This window comes from Plecotus auritus (assembly GCF_963455305.1).
Source record: "Plecotus auritus genome assembly, chromosome: 1".
Taxonomy (NCBI): Eukaryota; Metazoa; Chordata; class Mammalia; order Chiroptera; family Vespertilionidae; genus Plecotus; species Plecotus auritus.
The window spans coordinates 182,220,199-182,243,378 of record NC_137770.1 but is presented as its reverse complement, the minus strand read 5'-3'; the positions used below and the strand labels follow the sequence as shown (position 1 = coordinate 182,243,378).

The 23,180-nt window shown below is 35.0% G+C and overlaps 1 protein-coding gene across 13 annotated transcripts in view; it reads left to right on the top strand.

Annotated features, from left to right (window-relative positions):
• PDLIM5 (PDZ and LIM domain 5) overlaps positions 1–23,180 on the top strand; it is a 234,544-nt gene that overhangs the window by 127,483 nt on the left and 83,881 nt on the right. For 2 of the 13 annotated variants that reach the window (XM_080641037.1, XM_080641038.1), the window contains exons 4-9: positions 2,039–2,081; positions 4,004–4,095; positions 12,874–12,891; positions 13,153–13,325; positions 13,967–14,003; positions 14,543–15,731. In XM_080641037.1, the coding sequence (XP_080497163.1) occupies positions 2,039–2,081; positions 4,004–4,095; positions 12,874–12,891; positions 13,153–13,325; positions 13,967–14,003; positions 14,543–14,636 (457 nt within the window). In that variant the 3' untranslated portion in view covers positions 14,637–15,731. Of the gene's footprint in view, positions 1–2,038; positions 2,082–3,676; positions 4,096–12,873; positions 12,892–13,152; positions 13,326–13,966; positions 14,004–14,542; positions 15,732–23,180 lie in introns of those variants that run through there. The other 11 variants (XM_080641046.1, XM_080641047.1, XM_080641035.1 and 8 more) reach the window with 8 other exon arrangements.

The following is a 23,180-nucleotide window of genomic DNA, read 5'->3' as shown; positions in this document are numbered from 1 at the left end:
CAAGATGTCTGCCCCCATGTGGTCAAAGATGGCTGCCCCCATGTGGACACAAGATGGCCACCACAAGCTGGCCAGCAGGGGAGGGCAGTTAGGGGCAATCAGGCTGGCAGGAGAGTGGTTAGGGGGTGATCAGGCTGGCAGGCAGAAGTGGTTAGGGGCAATCAGGAAGGCAGGCAGGCGAGCAGTTGGGAGCCAGCAGTCCTGGATATTGAGAGGGATGTTCGACTGCCCGTTTAGGACCGATCCCAGTAGGATCGGTTCTAAACGGACAGTCGGACATCCCTTGAGGGGTCCCAGATTGGAGAGGTTGCAGGCTGGGCTGAGGGACACACACCCCCGTGTACGAATTTCGTGCACTGGGCCTCTAGTATATATATAGGATCTGTGCATTTTATTCTATTTGTGAACATGTTCTTTTTCATAAATTGTTTTTTTTGTTGCTAGAAGAGTTTAAGTGTCCAGAAGTAAAAATGGTATACCATCTTCTCTATTATAGCAAACTGTCAGTAATGCCTTGGGTGTTTTTAATATAGATCCTTTGTGATTTGCTGCCTATTGTGAAATTTCAGTGAAAGGAAGATTCCACTGTTCTGTACTGAACTTGTTTCCTTTGCTTGTTATAATAACCCTATGAGCTAAAAGAGAAACTTGAGAGTATGAATGGAAAGTCTGTCTGAGAGTACACATGGAAAGTTATGCAATTGTATATAATTCTATATAACCATAACCAAGTGTTAGCATCTATTCTGGCCTCTCATTAGGTTAGCCAATTTTTCAGTCAGTGCTTGCCCTAGCTAACCAAATTAGATATTGGAAAAATCAGTTGCTGCTAAAAATGTTTGGAGTTCGTTACTAGGTTATGCTCATAAAGACGAAATATCCTTCGCTGGCATCCTCTTTCTCTATAAGTAAAACAGTCTCATACTTTGTAGTTTAAAATGATCACTCATTTACTTACTATAGTTACTTTTCTTGAATTTTGCACTTCATGGCTTGTCCTCAGGCTTGTGTGATGTAAGAAGAGCCCAACTGCTTATTCAACATAACATGTACCTTAATGCTGGGTAAATAGCCTTTAAATCATTAGAAACTTTCCCAGTCATTTAGTTACTTCCTTGACTACAGCCAGTGTATTGTAATATATAAGAACTGGTGGCCTCAGCTCCATCCTAATAAGTAATTTATTCACTCTAACTTTGAAGTCCTTCATCTAAAATATCAGGATAATGACAGTTTCTACTTGGTTATTTTTTATGATTGTATGAGCTAATTCCTATAAATCAATTATTGCTACTATTAATCCATACTAACCAAAGGAACAGTAATAATACAAAAAGCATATATTAAAAATAATTAATTTGGATTTAGAAATAGTCAAGTCTATAGTGTACATGGGTTTTTGTCCTGCTTTCTTGCTCTCTCTTTTTAACACTTATTACTCTTTCATGGCAGGCACAGTACTGATAGAAACAAATGGTACATGGTCATCACCTTCCCTGAAATTATAGCTTAAAGGAAGAACTTACAGTTTAGTTTCAACATAACGAGTAAACTTGCATAAGCAGATAAGAATCTGAATGCAAAATAAATATTCATTTGGTGACTCAATTCAACCTGAGTTTATTCAGTATCTTCACAAAGAGGCCAATATCCTGTGGATGGTTTCATGGATGTGAGGGGAAAAGGCAGGTACTATTGGAGATGATTCAGATGATGTTTCAGGAGCCACTCAAGGATCAAAAAGTCACGTTTATTATCCTTGCCCTTTAAAGATTAAATTTGAGTGCAGTAGTAAACATGATTGGTGTTTGTCTTTCCTCATTTGAGTGTGTAGAGAACTAATGAATGTAGGGGTATTATTGGATTGTGCAGCATTTGAGTTCCATAAACTAATTAGTAGATTGTGAATAGTCAAAATAATGAGTTATAAAACTGTAATTTCTAATGATTTAGTATATTAAGGTATATAATAACATAAATTCCATTAATAAGTTTTTAAAAGTTATTTTTCTTATTTTTTCTCTCCTTTTCCCCCCAGAGCATCTGCTGCATCCAGGCCAGAACCAGTACCTGTTCAAAAGGTGTGTTTCTAACCTACTGTCACATTTTGATAGTCCCTCCTGAACTATTTTAATTTCCATTCCTTTCTCAGGCCATACTGACAATGTACAGTTTCAATACAGTTTTCCTTACAGTTCTTTTCCTTTAAAGATGACGGGAAAATGGAAATCAACACAAACAGAATTACCATCTTTCTAATTATACTTATATTTTAAAACATTTTCCAGTATCATGTATTTTTAATAACTTATATACAAAATTTTTACATTACTTTCAACTTGCCAGTTTTTATTCACATATTCTAAAGATAATAAGTGTTTACTAAAAATGAATATTATAAGTCCTTAATCTTATTTTATTCATACTATTAATAAGTTTTAAGTTACATTTGCTGAGTATTCTTGCATTAGGTTACTGGCAAATGCCTTTTTTCTCTCATCTATATCCTCAAATTGTTCCAAACCATTATTCATATACATCTACTTTATGCTGTTTGGGGATTTCTCTTTAATTTTACTTGTACCTTTCTATCAAATTACTTATTGTATTGATTTACTGAGGTAACAAGCTACTTTCACCCATCAGTTAGATTTATAATTTTTATAAGATTTTTTAAGATTACCTTTGCTTTCTTAAAATTAAGTAAATAGAGTTGCCGTTGTATGCTTTTAAAAATTTTATTGTTTTTGTTTCAGGATGGTAGGATGAGCAGGGATTTCTTTAATTTTTTTTTTTTTTAACTTTATACTTGCTTTGGAATAGGGATTTGTAAGCACAAATTCTGTTAATTTTAGAAAGAATTGGTCTTTCTTACTAGTTATTTTTTCTTTGGCTGATAGCAGTGAAGAAACATCTAAGATCATTTTTTTTTCTCATGTAACTATTAAACATTTTTTTGGAAAAGGGAAAGAATTTTATTCCTTTTTATTCCCTGAATGATATCTCAGAACATTCCAGAGAGAGAAACCGGTGGATTGCAGGACAAGAAAAGGATTGATTTTGTTTGTTTACTTGTTTGTTTTTATGTTGATTTTTAAAAAGCAATTTCTTGATTCAAAATTAATTAGAATGTGCACATTTCTGAGTTAGTTGAAAATAGTCTTATTCCTTTTTTTTTACATGTAGAGTTAGAAATGTGCTGCTGCTTCTGCATGAATCAAATGATTGTACTCTGGAGAGTAATTAAACATGTTTGAAAGATGGAATTATAATTGAGACTCTGGATATTTTAAAATAAACATTTTGGTTAGCAATGTATTATTTATTGTGAGGAATTTGAAAATTTTTCCTTTGGAATATGTCTAAATTGACACTTATGATGGCCTTTAGGCTTTTTGATAGCTTTCCTGCTCCATTTTCTAAATATTTTGAAACTCCTTTCATTTTTATTTTAAAAAATGTACTCAGTGTGTGCATCTGTGTTATGCATGTGGGGAGCAGTTAGCATGCATGTTATGCTGTATCAACTTAATTGTTTTTATCTGGAAACCTGTAAAGTTTGAGCTGCTAACATGATTGTGTTTGTCTTTTTAAAAACAAGCTGTGTTCTTTTAAGAGAATCTGGTTTGCATGTATCTGGTGTGTTTTTGTATATGTTTATTTTTATTTTACATAGGGAGAACCTAAAGAAGTAGTTAAACCTGTGCCCATTACATCTCCTGCTGTGTCCAAAGTCACTTCCACAACCAACATGGCCTACAATAAGGCACCACGGCCCTTTGGTTCTGTGTCTTCACCAAAAGTCACATCCATCCCATCACCATCGTCTGCCTTCACCCCAGCCCATGCCACCACTTCATCACATGCTTCCCCTCCACCTGTGGCTGCTGTCACTTCTCCCCCATTCGCTGCATCTGGACTGCATGCTAATGCCAATCTTAGTGCTGACCAGCGTTCACCTGCACTGAGCGCTGGTAAACCTGCAGTTAATGTCCCACGGCAGCCCACAGTCACCAGCGTGTGTTCCGAGACTGCTCAGGAGCTAGCAGAGGGACAGAGAAGAGGATCCCAGGGTGACAGTAAACAGCAAAATGGGTAGGTGGCCAAGGGTGCTTTCTGCTCTTATCAAAACTCTTCTTTCAGGCAATTTCCAGGAAACAATCTAAATCCCCTCAAAATCAGCTGTTCTTTGAAAGAAGGGAGATGAGGTTTTATTTGCTTCGTTAGCATGTAGCTTTATATTATATACATACTGCACTTTCTGCAAGGCAATGATAGGTTAAACCTAATTATGCATTTTGACATGTTATGAACCATGTAACATACGCTGTAACTCTTTTTGTCCAAGTCCTGGCACAGCATTGAGCAGCTGGCACTTATAATGCAAGGCAACTCTTATATCTTTCTTCCTCAAAATTTCCATTCCTTTATTAGTCACCAAAAGTTTAAACAGTGGTTGCAGTTCTGTCAGTTTATCAGCTTATGTATCATACCCTAAGTAGAGAGGAAATGAGGAGTTTGTAAGAAGCTTTTTTTCTAGGAATTAAGTCTTACAAAGACAGAAATCAAAGTTTTGACTCATGTCTGTGCCTGATGCATTAGCTTAGGTTAAAATGCAAGCATTGTTGTTTTCAGGTAAGCTCATGCTGGAATTTAGTCTTTAAAAGCAAACAGTAATGACAAAACAATAATGTCCAGGGATGCATGTAAAACTTTAGAAGCAAATTAGGAGATATTTTCATTGTAAAGATTTTTCTAAAATGAATAGATTTAAATGAATAGTCACTAAATATATAATGTTAGATGTTTTTGAAAATCTATTTCTTATAATTTTTCCTTTTTGAAGTTTGTTTTCAACAGTCTTTATTTATAGATGGTCATTTTATTCTTTGAATTCATTGATCATACTTTAAGCCAATAATTTATTTGATCAGATTTATTGTGGCAAAAATTTACTTTAAAATGGAAATAATCTGCATGCCTGATTGGTTTTACCAATGCCAGTTCCCAGGAAAATATAATTAAAATAATTGTGTGGATAGGTTCTTTCTGAGATAATCCCTTCTGAATGGTAATTCATGTAATGAAGGGACTGTGCTTTGGGTAGCACTGCCACCATGGCAACCGTGGGGCTTTGAGAAAGAGGTGGCAGGGTTCCAGGCTGCTGCTGAGAGAAAGAGCAGGAGGAGGTCTGGAGGAACAGCTACCGGGCCCTGCATGTGGTTCTGTGGTTGTGGGTGGCTTTTTAAAGTTTTGATGTATATATTGCAGAAAATGAGTGTCCTTCTAAGAATGTTATTCTTTCATGTGAGGAGGAAGAATAGTATGTAGTGTTGAGGTATGTTTGGTTGTCTTTTTTTTTCTGTTTGTTTTAAGACTATAGATTTTAGAGTCATCAAAGTACATATTCTGAAAAGACAGATGCTGCCTTTCAAATGCTAGCCCCTCAGAAAACCAAAAGCAGAAATTTACTACGTTTATTAAATTCCAGGTTCACTAGGAAAAAGTCCATTGAAGGAAGTGTTTGAACTAAAATCTTTTCTCCTTATTAACACATCTTGAAATTTTATATGAAAGTCTTCCTAATGGAAAATTGTAGAGTTAAAAGCAAATTGAGGTTATGGAAAAGTACTACCTTTAAAGTATATGAAAATACCAAGCTTTAAATTTTGTGGTTTATAAGTATAGCTTTGATGATCAAACTTGAAATGATTGAAAGCGTATTATTTTCAAACTGAAACTGTAGGCAGTGTTATAGTTATAGGACCTTTATGGTGGCTTCTTAGTCCATCGCCATGTGATTATTGAGCACAGGCCTGGTGTCCAGCACTGTGCAAGATTCAGGAGAAAAGGGATCATTATGCATTTTGCATCTTTAACAGAGGCATCATTGGCAAATGGGTGTATTTAAAAATAGCTTGATTTCAAATGTTGTCCAGATGTTAGGGCAATGAAAATTTGATTATTCTGAAAACAAATGTGGTGTCTGAAATTCTAAAACAAATTTGCAGTGCCCTTTCTCTTACTACATGTAAGATTAAAGAAATAAAAAATAAATCACACACTTGTCCGTGATGTGTCATTTTGAAGGATAGGTATTTTATGATATTGATCAATGCATTTCCTGCATCAGGTCCCAAGCAGTTTGTTTGTTTTTTAAATTACTGTCAGACATTTTACTAATTATGTGATGATTAAATTTTCCATATTTTTATAATGTTACAAGAGATTTGCAACACAACATTTTCAAAGTTGAGAATTGTTACTTTCTTTTTATTTAAAAGATAATATATACCAATAATCAGAAATTTAGAAGGATGTAAAGCTCAATTCATGTTATCTTTTTCCTCAAAGCAAGAGGTCTTAGTTCTTAAGTGATTTAAAGTAACTAGTGCCCTAGCCAGTTTGGCTTAGTGAATAGAGCGTTGGCCTGCAGACTGAAGGGTCCCTGGTTCGATTCTGGTCAAGGGCACATGCCCAGGTTGTGGGCTCGATCCTTAGTAGGGGGCATGCAGGAGGCAGCCGACCCATGATTCTCTCTCATCATGGATGTTTCTATCTCTCTCTCCCTCTCCCTTCCTCTCTGAAATCAATAAAGATTATATATATATATATATATATATATATATATATACACACACACACACACACACACACACACACACACACACACTAGTTACTTTGCTAATTTGCTAGACATCTCATCCAAATTTATATAGGATTAGTAAACATAAGGTACAAACAAGTGCTTATTAATTATGTACCATAACTGAGATAAATAGTTATTCATCCTATCTAATAATATGAAATCTATGATTATGTTGATAGTTTCAGAATATTTCTTAATAATATGATGTCAGCATTCCTGTTTCTTATAAGTAATAGTGAACAAGGCACTTGAAGAAATTTTTAATCTTTCTTTAACATATAAAAATTACTGGTCTTGGCTTGCTACTTTTTTTTACCACTCTCCGTACTCTACTTAGAGCAAAATGGGACTTATATTCCAAACTGGAAGATAAGCTGTTTTGCATCAAGTAATGTAAGTGATTTACCTTTTCCCCTCCCATATGCCCTTGCATTATAATGGCCACTGCTTTCAAGGTAAGTCTTTCATGTATCCTTATTAATTTCAATTTCTTTGGACTGTAATTTTTCCTAACACTTCCTATGTGGTATTTTGAAGAACCTGGCCTTGGGAGATACAACATATAATGATATGGTAGTAATATTTTTAAATGCTTTTCTCTTTGCAGAAAACACAAGTGACAAAGTTAGTATCTACATTACTGGAGAGGAAATATGGTGATTTATATATGAGTAAACAGCATGAATGCCCGATTTTTGCAAAATTATGTTAAATTTTGCAAAACAGCTATAATTTAGAATAACCACATTTAGTCTTTTCAGTGAATTTGGTTTGCATTGCTATGTGGTGGTGAATTGTTTTATAGTAATAAATATTAGTGTTTGACTTTTGTTTTAAAATATATGTGGGGTTTGCTGTGTAATGGCTAAAAAAAAGTAATGCTTTGGGGAACGGAATGTATATCAGTCTAGACTACTAGAAGACAAAGTATAAGTAGGAGAGAAAGCAGAAAACATATACCACTAGTATTGGCATATGTAATACTGAGTTGACTTCCAAATTCATGTAACAAAACAAGTATTTTCCAGGTAAAGTCTCTAAGAACATTTTTGACTTTTCAAACAATGAGGCTGAAAGATTTAAACCTCTATATATGCAGTTATGTGTCCCTGGGTGATAGAAAGTCTATACACCTTTTAAATTAGTTAAGAGAAATAATTATCAATTTATTAAATGTCACAGGTAGTTGGCTTAGACATTGGAAATCACTGTAGTATAACTTAAAAACCTTGCTATTGTTTGTTGGTATTGACAGTAAACTGCCTGTGATTACTAGATTTAAAATAGATTAAAGTCATATTAGATTAGAATTTAAAATAATTTCGTGTTAAGTTATGACTATTCAGAGTTATGCTGAAATTTCTTTATCATTACTCTAAGAGAGTAGAATTGGAAATATGGAATATCTTAGCCACACTCAAGAATTAACTATTGAATTATTAGAGCAACTATATTCCAGTGTGGCTTTGGTCTCGCTAACTGAATAGTTTCACATTATATACACAAGAAATATTGCACACCAATGTGCTGGTGAAAAATCCCCAAACCCTGATTTATTGTTTGTCTATTTAAAGTTAAATTCTTATGCACAAAGACTTTGATTAGTTATTAGATTCCAATGAAACAGTTTGACTTTAAAGGGGGGAAAATGGGACTTGGAAAAATAAATTTAAGCATTTAGGTTAAATATGTATTTAAGATTCAGATTGAGATGAATTAATTTATTAGGTATTACTGTGCATTGTGCTAGGTGTTTCTAAATGCATTATGTGATTTAATTCTCATTTAAACTGAGTGCTGAGAAGTTACTCAAGTTTCTCAAATCTGGCAGCTGTAAGTGATAGAGCTAAGATTGGAGCCTGCTTCTTTTGAAATCCAATTTTGGTGTACCCTCTTCTATATCACCTATTTGTGAACTGGGCTTATTTCTGTTACTTTGAATTCATATTTGTTTTTAATGATTATAGACTTGAGGTTAAATTGAGTGAATTGAGGCTATATGAATACATAACGTGCGTAAACTCCAGTTGGGTTTGCTATTACTTTTTAATAATGAGCATTTGAGGTATCTATCCTAAGAACACACCTGTATTTGTATAGTTTCAGAGTGCCTTCAAATAAATATGTTAAACATATGCCCTTACAACGAGACTGAGAGAGAGAGAAATTGCAGTCCATTTCACTGTGGAGGAAAAAGAGGCTTCATTCTGTAGATTGCAGCTTGCCCAGGGCAGAGGGGAAGTGGGTAGCACAGGCAGGTTAATAAGCCAAGTCATCTGACTGCCACATTGGCACTGTGGTGTATGATGGGCTATTCCACTTGGGCAAATTTTCTAAAATGCATGAAAATATGGCATATTCAAGTTGGCATCTTTATGTTGAAAGCAATCAACCCTCCATTTGCTGCTCCTCACCATACTATAGAACATCCTCCCCAACTTCATGTTGACATACAATTGTTTCCCAAAACTTTATAATGATTAATTATGTATCTAAAATTCTACTATGTTGAGGGGAGATTATTTTGAAAAACTATTTCCCTACTACTTAAAATAGCAAGGCAGAGGAGGGAATGCTTTGCACTGGGGCTAGAGAAGAATAAATATTGATAAACTATTGAGATAAACTTACTCCTACATTCCACCCCATTCATTGAAACTCAACCTCTCTTGAACTAATAAAACAGACTTTGATGTTTGGGAATATAGGCACATTCACAGTCTTCGTATTAAAACTGGTAGGAAGTTATTTTCACTATGTTTATAATGAATTATTAGTTACTCTGACTAAAACTCTATTGTGGAACGATTGATTAAACAGTGTAGGAAAGCTAGAGTTTATACTTGATCTTCTCTATCCTTAATGGAATATGAATATACAGTTGACCCTTGAACAACACGGTTGTGAACTGCACAGATCCACTTATATGCAGAATTTTTTCAGTAAATATACAGTCAACTCTCCTTGTCCTTATTTTTTGGGAACCATGGATGCGGAAGGATGACTGCATGTATTGTTCCATGCCTTTTATATAAGGAACTTGAACACCTGTGGGTTTGGGTACCCAAAGGGGTCCTGGAACCAGTCCCTGGAGGATACCAGGGAACAACACAATTTTGGGGGACTCAAAAGTTATATTTGGATTTTCAACTGCAGCGGGGGTGGGGTGGGGGGATGGTCAGCACACCTAACCCTCACATTGTTCAAGGGTTATATTTTTTAAATGATTCTGTTACTTAATAGGCTATGTGAGTGAATTATGTTTTGAGGTTTTCCCCTCTTTAGATGTTATTAATCTAGGTCCTTTACTATATAATATCAGACATGCCTTTCTGGATAAATTAGGTCGTTGGTAAGACAGAACTATAGAGTTTCTGAAATTCAGTTCTAAATTCCCTGGGATTTGCTTGTGGTTGAGAGTAGTAGTAGTGGTGGACAGGGGAGAGTATGAAGATTGAATAATAGCCCATTATTTTTGACCTGTGCTTTCTGTATTTTTCATCATAATTACCACATTAAAAAAAGTTAAGAAAATTTTCAAATAGTGCATAATTCCTAATTCAGGATAACTTATTTGTGATTATAGTTGCTATTACTATATACTACTTATATTATGTAAAAGTGTTTTTCTCTTAATCTCTCTGATTTAAAAAATGGTTCTAAAACAATTTGATTTCACATCTTACATCTAATAATTGTTTTATTATGTGCCTTTTGTTAGGAACATAATAGGAATTTGGATTCATACTGAAATGAAATTTATAAAAATCTAGAAAAATTTTAAAAATAATGGATCTTTCTCTCTTGGTTTTAGTAACTTGAGACTTGAATTAGCAATGATATATAAAGTATTTTTCAGTGTTTGGGGAAACAAACAAAAACGCAGATAAGACTGTTGTCCCAATAATAACAGTGTAACAAAGTTTTGACTAACATTTGTTCATTTTTATTTGTCTGTGCTTACATGGTTATTTTGAAGCATGATGCTTGTGTAGCATCTTTATGTAAATTCATTGTTTTGAATTTCGTTATTTCATTTTTTCCTTTTCTTCTTTTTCTGGCCTCATCTTTGTCGATTTTACATCATCCTGGGAACATCAATGTCTTCTCTACTCTATCACATTTGTGTGTGTGTGTGTGTATTATTTCTCTTTCAGTAACCCCGGCACCGTGTAAGTACCTAATCAGTGGTTCCTTTTGTCATTTTCATCATTGTCTCTGTAACTTTCCATCTTGCTTTCAACTTAACACCAGCAAATTTGATAATATCTTCTCATTGCAAGAATTTTCAAATATGTTAAGGAGCCCAGAAACATGTTTTTCATGCTAGAGAACTTCATATGAATCAGGGGTATGTTTACAGCACCCACACTTCAGTTAACCCTTAGGGAGGTACATAAGTATTATACACCATGTGTATTGTTGTGAGAGTTGTAGTTCAGCCTCTGCCATTTAGTGTTGTTTTTTTTTTAAAGATTTGAATAAACTTACTGATTTTTAATGTCTGTATTTTGAAATAATTTGCTCTTGCTAGTTAAGTTTATATTCTATCCCAAATACTTAAAAAAATCATTGAGATTATTCTCTTTTTAAATCATAATAATCAGAGTCTAGAGTTTCAAAGCTCAAAAAAAAACTAAATGAATTCATATCATTTTAACACAAGACCTTTGCTGTGGTGAATGTCACAGAGTATCACAAGTGAATCGCAGCTAACAAAACATTCTTAAGTGGTGTCATTTTACAATTCTTGGTGTCTTAATTCTACATTGTTGTTTTATATTTTTATAGAACAAACCTTTTATAGATTATACAATAGTCTTATACCTGAAATTGGTGCCATTTAAGCATAAACTGCAATCACTAATTACAGAGAAATTTAAAGCTATAAGTTTAATACTAAAATAAAATTATTCAGGTAATTGCATAAGATTAAGTATTGTCTGCTTAGGAATTTATATCTGCCAAAGACTGTTGTTATGAAGTTATCTATGCTTATTATTTTTTAATTTTTAAAAATTTTGTCTGTTTTAAAAAGGATTTGATTTTGTTCAATATTAGTAAAAGGTGTTTTAGAGATTTCACTTCTGGTATATTAAAAACTTACCATAAATTTTAGTAGGTATTACTAATTTTGTATATAAATACTTTGGATGCTGTTCATTGTATATGCAGATGATCCATAGTTTTAGAGCATGCATAACAAATAATTATTTTGGTAATAATAAAAGAAAACAATATGAAATCATTACTGTTAGGCAATGTGGAAAACACTTTACATACATTATTTATTCCTCAAAACAACCCATTAAGATAGATGTAGTCCCCATTTCTCAGATGGGAAACATCTAGACTTGGGGGAATTAAATGACTTGCATTAAACACACACTGAGTGGAGGATGTAGTACCTGAGCTTTTATCTTTCTGATTCTAAAGCCAGTGTTAACGTTAATTCTATCATGTTCTTCGATGGACAAAAACACTTCTAGTGTACTGCGACAGTTTTGATAAGGTCCCTTAGGGTAAAGTGGTAAAGTGTACTTTGTAAATTCCCCAATATTTATGCTTTATTGAGAGAAAAATGAATGTTCTTAGCAAACTCTGTAGTTTACAGATCACTTACATATTTATTATTTCATGTAATCCTCAGAACAGTGTGACTTTATGTGATATTCTTGTCTTATCGATGAAAACAGTGAGTCCTAGTGAGATTGACTTGTCCGAAATCCCACCTCTGAAAAATCATAGAGCCAAGATTTATATGTGGGTCCTTCGATAAATATTTAGTTGGTTTATCATATACCATAGCTCTTCTTTACTATGCTGATTCTGCACACAGTCTTATTAGGGATGAGGGATATCTATCTGTACACATGAATGAGAAAATGACACTTGTGTCCCTTTCCAAAATTGCGTTTGGAATTGCTGGTTTAGCCTGTACTAAACCATTCTTGTTTCCTGGGTCTAGTGAAGACATGATCATTTAATTTTGTGAAAGCTAATACATTTTAGCAGCATATCAGTGTTTAGCAGTGGTTGTGAATGTAGTGCATATCTGTGTTTTGTTAGGCAATAGATAAACAATATAAGTACATAATTTTAAATTTTTTATTTTTACTTCAATGGATATTTAGATTTCTCTTTGTTTCCTTCTTTTCTTAATCTTCTCTTTTCCTTTTCATGTTGGAACTCTCTTCTGCTGCCTTCTTCTGTCACTTAAAAAGGAAAACCCCACCTAAACGGTAACCTTCCTGTTGAATAGTTACTTATACTATTATTTTATATTAGCATATATGTACCTTTTTTCTATTTAAAAAATATTTCCATCTACTTTATTTTAGAAGGGTGCTCTTAAAAAAATTGAAGCTGTGTATGCTTGCAAAAGCAAAATATATAAAAGGAACACTAAGGATTAATGTATGCATTATAAATAATTTGGCAGAGAATATTTATCCTTAATATAATTATAAATTTTTCATTCACTTTTTTCTTCCTAATCCTAGCCCACCGAGAAAACACATTGTGGAGCGTAATACAGAGTTTTATCACATACCTACTCACAGTGATGCCAGCAAGAAGAGACTGATTGAGGATACTGAAGACTGGCACCCGAGGACGGGCACGACTCAGTCTCGCTCCTTCCGAATCCTGGCCCAGATCACTGGGACTGAAAATCGTAAGTGAATACCTAGGGACTCTGATATACCGTATACCATATGGTATGTTCTTTGCTACAGAGAAGTAGCATTTAGACAGGTAAACAGTTATTAGGAAACAGTAGTTTTCTTGAGGCAATTTGCTTTTAAATTTTGCCATACATAATATGGCTATTGTAAATAAGAAATCAGCCCAGGAAAGTGTAGAAGCAGCAGTAATAGTAGTACTGATTGTAGTCTATGACCAGGTGACAAGGTGATATAGAATTTTTTTTTAGTGGCTCTGTGCAATTTGACCATTTGGTATTGATTGGTGCATGCAATTGCTTAAATCAGCAATTTTCAACCCTTTTCATCTGATGACACACATAAACTAACTAGTAAAATTCTGTGGCACACCAAAAAGTATGTTTTTTGCTGATCTGACAAAAATAATAGGTATAATTTTGATTCATTTACATCTGATGGCTATTTATTGTGTTGGCTGTTGTCATTTTTTTCTTTGACAATGTAAGGGAAAAGAGGTCAGTGCCCCTGACTAAATAGTCAGGTATTTCATGTTTTAAAAATTCTTGTGGCACACCGGTTAAAGATCACTGGCTTAAGTGATTTTAAAGTTTAAAAAACAAACTAATATTGGATATTGCTTATTATATTTCAGTGAAAGAAGCTGAAACTGATAATACAAAGAAGGCAAAGTAAGTTGTCCATTTTTTTTTGTAAATTGAATGAATGGTTTCCTTTCATGAATGGTCTCAGTTTGTCATTTGCATTTGCAAGTGTAATGGTATGGCATTTTGTTTTTGCAACCAGAAGCTAAGCATTTAACTGTGGTGCCCTTCGTGGAACTTAAATGTACAACTTACAGATTTCATAATTAGTAGATATTGTCTGGATTTTATGTCTAAAGTTTATTTTCTTTAGTATTGAAATAAGTAGGCGGAAGGGTGTGTTTGGAGTGCTTTTTTTTAACACTGTAGTCTATGAATGAATTCATGTGATCTTGCAGTCACTTTATTTTGGGCATAAAAATGGAAGTTTCCAAAATTTTTGTATTTAAAAAATGCTCTCTACCCTTAAAATCTTTTGCTCTTAAATAACACAGCTTTGTGAAATTAAGCTTTAGGAGGCATGTTTTCTGCATGATGAACGAAGTGTAGAAACTTTTTCTTGCTCTTTCTTATGACTCTTCTATCACTTTTCTTTTTTTCTTTTTTCTTCTTTTCTATTTCCACAGGGAAAAGATACCCCTTCACGTGTTTAGCCCCAAATACACAAAATTACGTGACTGGCACCATGAAGTTTCAGCACGTGCTCTTAACGTACAGTGATTTATGAGCTTTGCCCCCTCAAGCAGCCAGCACATACCTTTCCATTCACTTTTTCTTTTCTCCAACTTCAGAACAAAATCTGTATTAAATTTGCCGTAAGAAAACAATAGGACCTTTTCTATACTTTCCTAACCATTTCCTGCTGTTGTGAAAATAAGGAGGATGAACATGTATTGTGCTAGTCAGTAGCTCACAGCTGTTAAACCAACAGAGTATATTAAAGGACTAGAGCTGTTTAGTGGATTTACTGTTATCAGAGTAGTAACCTTGGAAAAAGAATTATTTTCATAAGTTGAATTGGGTTAGTGGGTGAGCAAATAATGTCCTTGTCTAATTTGGAAAATAGTTCCTACCTTTCCTAAGGTTACTTTTAAGTTCATTATTACATAATGTTCAGAGTGGGTTGTGAATTAAAACTAGAAGACTTTATTAGAATAGATTTCATTATAGATTTGGGTATCTTTTAAAGCAGGTAATTATAACATAATATGGCTATGTGAAGAGGAGGAAGCCAAGATTTGGCTCCCCCAAAAAAGGAAAGAAGAGATTTCTGCCCCTGTTTGCAATGGGGAAAAATACACTGTTTGTTTGGCTTGGTTAATTTAAAAAAATCGTATTTTCTACCAAAGGAAATATTTCTAAGCTGGTGGATATAATAAGGATATAGACAACTTCTAGGCATTAACTAGTAAGTGATAGAAAATATAGCTTTGCTTTGTTTCTAAATCAGAGGAGTAAACATAAAATGAATTGAAATATGAGTGATTCTTTCTGAGATATCTGAGAAACATTTCACTTAGTGATATAAACTATTGTGTGTTGCTGCTATTCCTAGTAAGCTCTGTTTTGCAAGATATTCAAGCTAAATATCTGACCAGAAATGCTTTCTGTCTTGTAATATAATGTATAATATTATTAGGTCTAAATGCAATACTAAATGCATTTTGAAGTTTGGAAAAGTATTGTAATAAAGTTGCTTTTAACTTAGCTTTGTACCTTGTTTTCTGTTTCCTTGAAGCTGGTAATAATGCCAGCCAAGATTTGTTAACAGTGTTACTTGGGTAAAATAAAGAATTATCATGACATTTCATTTGGGAACCCTTTTTAATTCTGTGAGGTTACTAAAATGTGAGTGTGGAATATGATAAAGGCCCCTATTTAACCCCTCCCCCCCCAATTGTTACATTATTTAGCATATCTTAAGTATCAGACTATGGCACAACCTAGAATTACTCTGTGTGGAAATGATTACTGAAGGATCTGGTCTGAATTCAAGGTTCTATTTTAATTTTTCCATGTAACATTACTTTAATGTTACCATTGACTAGGACAACTGCCTGATAATTTAGAGAAACTACATTAATTTCAGTTAGTGATTGCTTACTATCTAAAATTTGGCCTGCTCAATGCATTTAAAAAATAATTCTAGTATTTATCTATGCTCATTTCTTCTCTACTTCATAAGATATTAAAATGTCTTTCTTTTACTGCTTCAGTTCTTCTTCATATACTGTGGTGATTTTATCATCCTGACATCAATCCCATTTATGACTGAATTTCTGGCCTCTATAAGAAATTAGGTATAGGTTTTCCTATACCTAATAATGGCTTATTAATCTCAAAAGATGACATTTGAAAAAAGATAGAATCAAATTCTCATGAAAATTGTGTGGGTAGAGTGAACATAGTACTTTCCAGTAAGAACCAAACTTCTAGAATAACTACAGAATTGAGAGAAAGAACTATTAGGAGAGTTTTTAGGTAAATAAAAGAATGTTTCCCTAATTAAGAGAAGAGAATTGTGTATAGAACTTGATAACTTGAAATTGGTGCAGATGAAAATAAGAATTTAATTCCTTGTCCAGCTGAAAATTAAGTATTTTTAATGTCACACTAAAAGTATAAACTTAGATAAATGGAGTGGTTTGTATTTGAGTGTTAGGGTAAATGTTTAGCGAAGATCACAAAGGACATTCCTCTTGACCTTGTCAGAGGTTGAATTCCAAAACTCAGTTAATCTTCTGGGACATCTTATATTCCTAGCTTAGAAACTAGCCAACAATTATAAAAGCTTCTTGCAAAAATATTATTGTAAGTCTAGTGGCCTAATTTATAGCTTGTTTTTGTTTGTCTCTCTTATACAGACTTTCTTTATCATAGGCTCGTTGTTTAATGTAAAATTGGGAAGTCATTCTTAAGAATTTTCAACATTTTTTTTCTTAAAAAATTTTTAACAGTCAGAAGATGGAATGTCTCCCACACAGTAGTTTTGTTACCTCAAAAAATACATTATTGCCCTAACCGGTTTGGTTCAGTGGATAGAGCTTCGGCCTGCGGACTCAAGGGTCCCAGGTTTGATTCCGGTCAAGGGCATGTACCTTGGTTGCAGGCACATCCCCAGTAGGGAGTGTGCAGGAGGCAGCTGATTGATGTTTCTCTCTCATTGATGTTTCTAACTCTCTATCCCTCTCCCTTCTTCTCTGTAAAAAATCAATAAAATATTTTTAAAAAAATACATTATTTGTGGAAACAGAAACATATTCATTTTGTGCAACATTATGACTTTTAAGAAGAGTAAGCTTAAGAAAATATTGCTATTAAAAGTAGCAGTCCCTTTTTTTAATTCAAATTTATTCAGAAATAGAGAATGATTTCCTCCAGACAAATAATTTTGTAATTGTTGTATTTCTGATGTGTATTTAAAATTCTATAAATCATAAACATTCATTGTCTGCATTCATTTTCTCACATGAGTAATTATTAAATATTTAAATACCAAGCACTGATATGTGCCCGGGATTCAGTAGTGAATAATAGATAAATATATTTAAAAGATAATATGAGATAATTGTGCTACCAAGATAATAAAATAAGTTAACATAAAAGAAATTTGGCTTAGGCAGGGAGGGAGTACTTAGATTGTGTGGGCCTCTGAGGAGATCACCTTAGTGCCATCACCTGAGAGAGGAAAAGGGGTCGGTCATGTGATATCTTGGGGGTCAATGTACAAAACAGAAAGGACAGTGTGCCCAAAATGCAGCATATGAGAGGAAGCATGATATAAAAACATGATATTTATGCACATAGCAAAGAATTTGTATTCTCATTACTAACCATGGCATTTTACTTTATTTATTTATTTATTTTTAAATTGGAAGTTGTTTTATTATCATATCCAGCCACTTTCAAGTAAAATTAGAAAATGAAGAAGCAAGCAGATTAACCAACTTGCTAAATAAACTACATACACTCACCTGGGTAGTGTTAGCCCTGAGCATAGTAATTATTTTAATGCTTTTCCCATTGAGATCCATTGAAGTCCTAGAAAAAGCAGGCATTTAATATAGTATATGTTGGTAACATGTATGTAGGGAACAGAAGTGTATGTAAAGCCATTCAAAAACAAAACATTCATGTATAGAAATTTGATATATAATGCTATATTCATAATTAAATGGTGAATTTGACAATTAGTACTCGCTTTTTTTTTAAAATCCTCACCCCAGGATATTTTTCCATTGATTTTTAGAGAGAGTGGAAGAGAGAGGGAAAGACGGAGAGAAATATCGATGTGAGAGAAACACATCGATTGGTTGCCTCCTGCATGAGTCCCGACCAGGGCCTGGGCTGGGGAGGAGCCAGCAACTGAGGTATGTGCCCTTGACTGGAATCAAACCCGGGACCCTTGGGTCCGCAGGCCGACACTCTATCCACCAAGCCAAACTGGTTAGGGCATACAATTAGTACTCTTTATAAACTTTCCTACAATTGTTTGGACTCCTTTGTTTATGCCATTAAAGAATATTCTTTAAACCAAATAAATACGGTACTTCCTTGCTCATCCTTTCCAAAATAGACAGTCATATTTTATTTTATATTTTTCTGGTTAGAATAATAAAAACCCCCACAAAAAACAGGGAGTGATAAATTCAGGGCTTTAGACTCAGGTCTGTAACTGACTGACTCCTTTCTGCCCCTGAGTTTCCACTTTAAAATATGAGGTTAGAATCAGTGGAGGACACTGTGATGCAGATACTGCTTCAGTTGAGGACTTGACACCACTCCTGCTGCGTGAGTAGGGGGGCATGATAGCCTTCCAGGGTCAGCGCCTTCACATAGCACCTCCTGCAATACTGGAGCCTTCACGGAGCTGTCCAACAGCAGTGACCTGATTGGAGAGAGAAGGAGGTTAAAAGCCTGGTCATTTCAGCCCAGGTAGGGACAAATTAGAAGGGTCATTCTAGATCCAGCGCTTTCTTTCTTTTCCTTTTCCTGTTGATCCTACAGGCACTTAATAAGCACCCTCCATGCTGAACTCTGTCCTGATGTTTGCTTTCTGGAGAACCTGATCTGCAACAGAATCATAACCTTTTAGATCCCCCTTGGGACCTGGGTTGCATGGGTTCTCTTCAGTGTGGTTCTTGTCTTCATCTTCTCATCATTCACTCTGCCTTGGTCACCTGTCCCTTCTCCTTAAATCTTCAACTCAGATCGCAAACACCATGCAGGGGTCCTCAAACTACGGCCCGCAGGCCACATGCGGTCCGCCGAGGACATTTATCCGGCCCGCCGGGTGCTGCTGCCTGTCCTGCTTAGCAGCCGACTTGTCCCGGGCCCGCAGTGCGCATAGGAATTTGTTCATAGTTTTTTTTTAAAACTATAGTCCGGCCCTCCAACGGTCTGAGGGACAATGAACTGGCCCCCTGTTTAAAAAGTTTGAGGACCCCTGATTAGGGAAATAATTAAGTGAAAGAGATGATACCAGGTAAGTCAGCCTGAAAGTTGTATGGAAGTCAAAAGGAAAACATTATTTGTTGACTGCATCGGAAGTATCCTGGAGTAATGAGTATGTAAAGGTATTTAGAAATCAAATAGAGTCAGGGCTATATGAATGAGTCAGTGAAATGGGAAGCTTTAAAATAGAACATTAGGATTCACTCTGAGTAAATGTAATGAACACTTGTAACTGGAAGGCAGCACTTAATAAAATATTATGATTTTGTATGTTATAATTTTCCATATGCAGCATTTTAGAATCAAATGTGTTAGTCATTTAACCATCACTTAAAACATTTTATTTGATCATCTCTGCTGTTTTCTTCACATCCTTTAAAGTTTACCTCTAGTTCTCTGGGAAGAGCTGCTGGTGCTGAGTAGCCTTTGAGAACATGTAGATAACGCAGATACGACGAGGCCAGGAGAGTGCTCCTGAGGGCCTAGGGATGCTGAGTGTAAAGCTCTGAATCATCCAACAGATGGGAGCATCATGCTGCTCAAATGCCAGAGGGAGCACTCCAACCAAAGGTTTCCTTGTTCCTTCCTGATATGCCAACCACGCACTGTTACCACAGTGCACCACCCTCAACAGTAGAAATCTTTTTACTTCTGAAGTTACATACTATATTATTTTCAACCTTTTTTGGCACCTCCTTTTCTAATTTGTATTATGGATATTTGTGTAATAGTATAAACTGGGAGGAAAAGGCATTCTAATAGGCATGGTATTTCTTCCTGGATGCAGCTACAGTTATGTAAGTAAAGCTCTGTATATTGAATATATAATTCCATGTATATAAATGGTAATTTATTAGAAATGTATATATAAATACTAGGGGCCCGGTGCACAAAATTCATGCACTGGGGTGGGGGGGTCCCCCTCAGCCTGGCCTGTGCCCTCTCGTAGTCCAGGAGCCCTCGGGAGATGTCCGACTGATGGCTTAGGCCTGCTCCCTGCAGGCATCCTTAGCACTGCCATGGAGGTGGGAGAGGCTCTCACCAGTGCTGCTGCACTTGCCAGCCATGAGCCCAGCTTCTGGCTGAGTGGCACTCCCGCTGTGGGAGCACACTGACCACCAGGGGGCAGCTCCTGCATTGAGCGTCTGCCCCATGGTGGTCAGTGTGCATTACAGCAACTGGTCATTCCACCATTCAGTCGATTTGCATATTAGCCTTTTATTATATAGGATAATATACAAATATATACAAATTCAAGTTGAAAGTGGGTGTTAGGATTGTAAGATTCATTTCTGGTGAACTACTTCTTAAATTAGAAATGTACTGTATAAGCTCAGGCTGCCATAACAAGACACCACAGATTTGGTGGCTTAAACAACAGAAATTCATTTTCTCTAAGTTCTAAAAGGTAGAAGTCCAAGATTAAGATGTTAGCAGAGGTGCTACGTGAGGCCTGTCTGGCTTGCAGATGGCCACCTTCTCTCGCAGTGTCCTCACGTGACCTTTCCTCTGTACACACAGAAGAGCTCTGGTGTCTCTGCCTTTTTTTACAAGGACAGCAGCCTTACTGGATCAGAGGTAACTGCTATGACCTCAGTTACCTTTAGTTACCTCCTTGGAGGCCCTCTCCCAACATACTGTCACATTGGGGTTAGGCTTTCAGCATATGAATTGGGAGGTTGTGTATTGCACACAATTCAGTTCATACACCAGCTGCCTTTCCATACTAATACTCAGTTTGATGGATTAGCATGTAAACAAGTTTTTCTTAAGTAGAATCACTGACTTGGACCTAGTTGGAAGCATTGTTCCTCTGCTCTGGTGCCTCTTTTTCTACTTTGGGTGTCATATTTGTCTCCCTAACTACAGTATATAAGCCCTTTTAACACAAGAATTTTAGTATCCCACCATATTGGGCACTAGCTAGCATTAAAAAATGGTTTCTACTGGTGCATAATTGCATATTTCTCCAATTCCTTAATTGTTGAATTTTAAGGAAATTGTTTAAGCACAGTATACACAACTTTTAATTGACTATAAATTCAGTATAAGGTCAGATTTTCATTAAAATGCCAACACATTAATATCTACACTGAAAGTAAAGTGGAACAAAACCTACGTTGTTTAAAAGGAGAATTGCTGTGCTTTGTGCAATCTAATTGGTGAAAGTTGACACATTTCCCCTGATGGTATCTGTTTGTTAAATAGGCATGGAAGACTTTTTAAAAAATTAAATGAAATTTTGTTTTTGGATTCATCTTTCTTTGTGTTTTTGTCTGTTTCAACATGAATAGCCCAGTGACTCCTGAGAGGAGACAATACAGGACTAATTTTAGAAACAAGTATATGAGAAGCTTAGTGCTCTGATTGGACAAACCAATACAAATAATTTTATCATTTCAAGGAAATGTTTGAAGTTGAGTCTATTTTACAACAGTAACCTACTAATAATGGAAAGCTAATTAATAATATATGGCTTACCAGCATAGAGCATTATGGGAAGCCATAGAAAATTTCATTAAAAGATAATTCTTTTAAAAACATATATACTTAGGCCCTGTTCAGTCTCCAGTCAGGGTGTGTGAAGGAGGCAACTGATCAATGTTTCTCTCTCATATTGATGTTTCTCTTTCTCCCTCTCTCTTTAAAAAAATCAATAAAGTAAAAAATAAAACATATTCTCAGGTGAGGGTTAAAAAAACATATATACTAAAAATACATTATGCCCTAGCCAATTTGGCTCATTGAGTACAGAGTCAGCCTGGGGACTGAAGGGTCCTGGGTTTGATTCCGGTCAAGGGCACAAGCCCGGGTTGCAGGCTCGATCCCGAAAAGGGGGTGTGCAGTGCAGGAGGCAGCCGATCAGTGATTCTCTCTGACCATTGATGCTTCTATCTCTCCCTCTTCCTTCCTCTCTGAAATCAATAAAAATATATTTAAAATAAAATACATCATTGTCAAGCATCATACAATTTATTTTAAATTAAAATAAATGGTGATTTTTAAAAAATATATATATTTTATTGATTTTTTACAGAGAGGAAGGGAGAGTGATAGAGAGCCAGAAACATCGATCAGCTGTCTCCTGCACACCCCCCACTGGGGATGTGCCCACAACCAAGGTACATGCCCTTGACCGGAATCGAACCTGGGACCCTTCAGTCCACAGGCTGACGCTCTATCCACTGAGCCAAACCAGCTAAGGCTAAATGGTGATTTTTTTAAATCTCACCCTATTAAGAGTTTTTACTACATAGAAAAATATTTATCTAAAAAGCAGATTAAATTTTTTCATGCTTAGGTCTATATAAATAAGTATATGATAGTAATTTTATTTAGCAAAAATGTATATTAGTTATCACGATGAAAACATACTTTTTATCAGTCTTTTAAATCTTGTTTAAGAAATGTTAGGTTCGACATATATTGTGAAAGAAAAAAAATGATAGGTTCTGATTTTTTTATATGATTAAGAATTAATACTAGTGTATGATATGGATTTGCGGTTTTCAAAGATTTAAAATACTTACCAAGGGAAAAGTGACTGCCTATCCTTTCAGTAGGAAAATGGTTCTAATCCAGTCACCAGTTACATTACACAAAACTGAAACAGTTATGGGGAAAAATACCCTCTTACAGGCTGTCCCATAGCACTAAATAATGCCCGCATGATTTCTAGCTGAAGGCTGTCAGAACAGATCTTAAGTGACTTCTTGAACAGAAACTACATAAATATTTCTAAACATACTCTTTTTACAGTAAGTTTTTAAAAATTTGTGGCTTGTTCACAGATATCATACAACCCACATA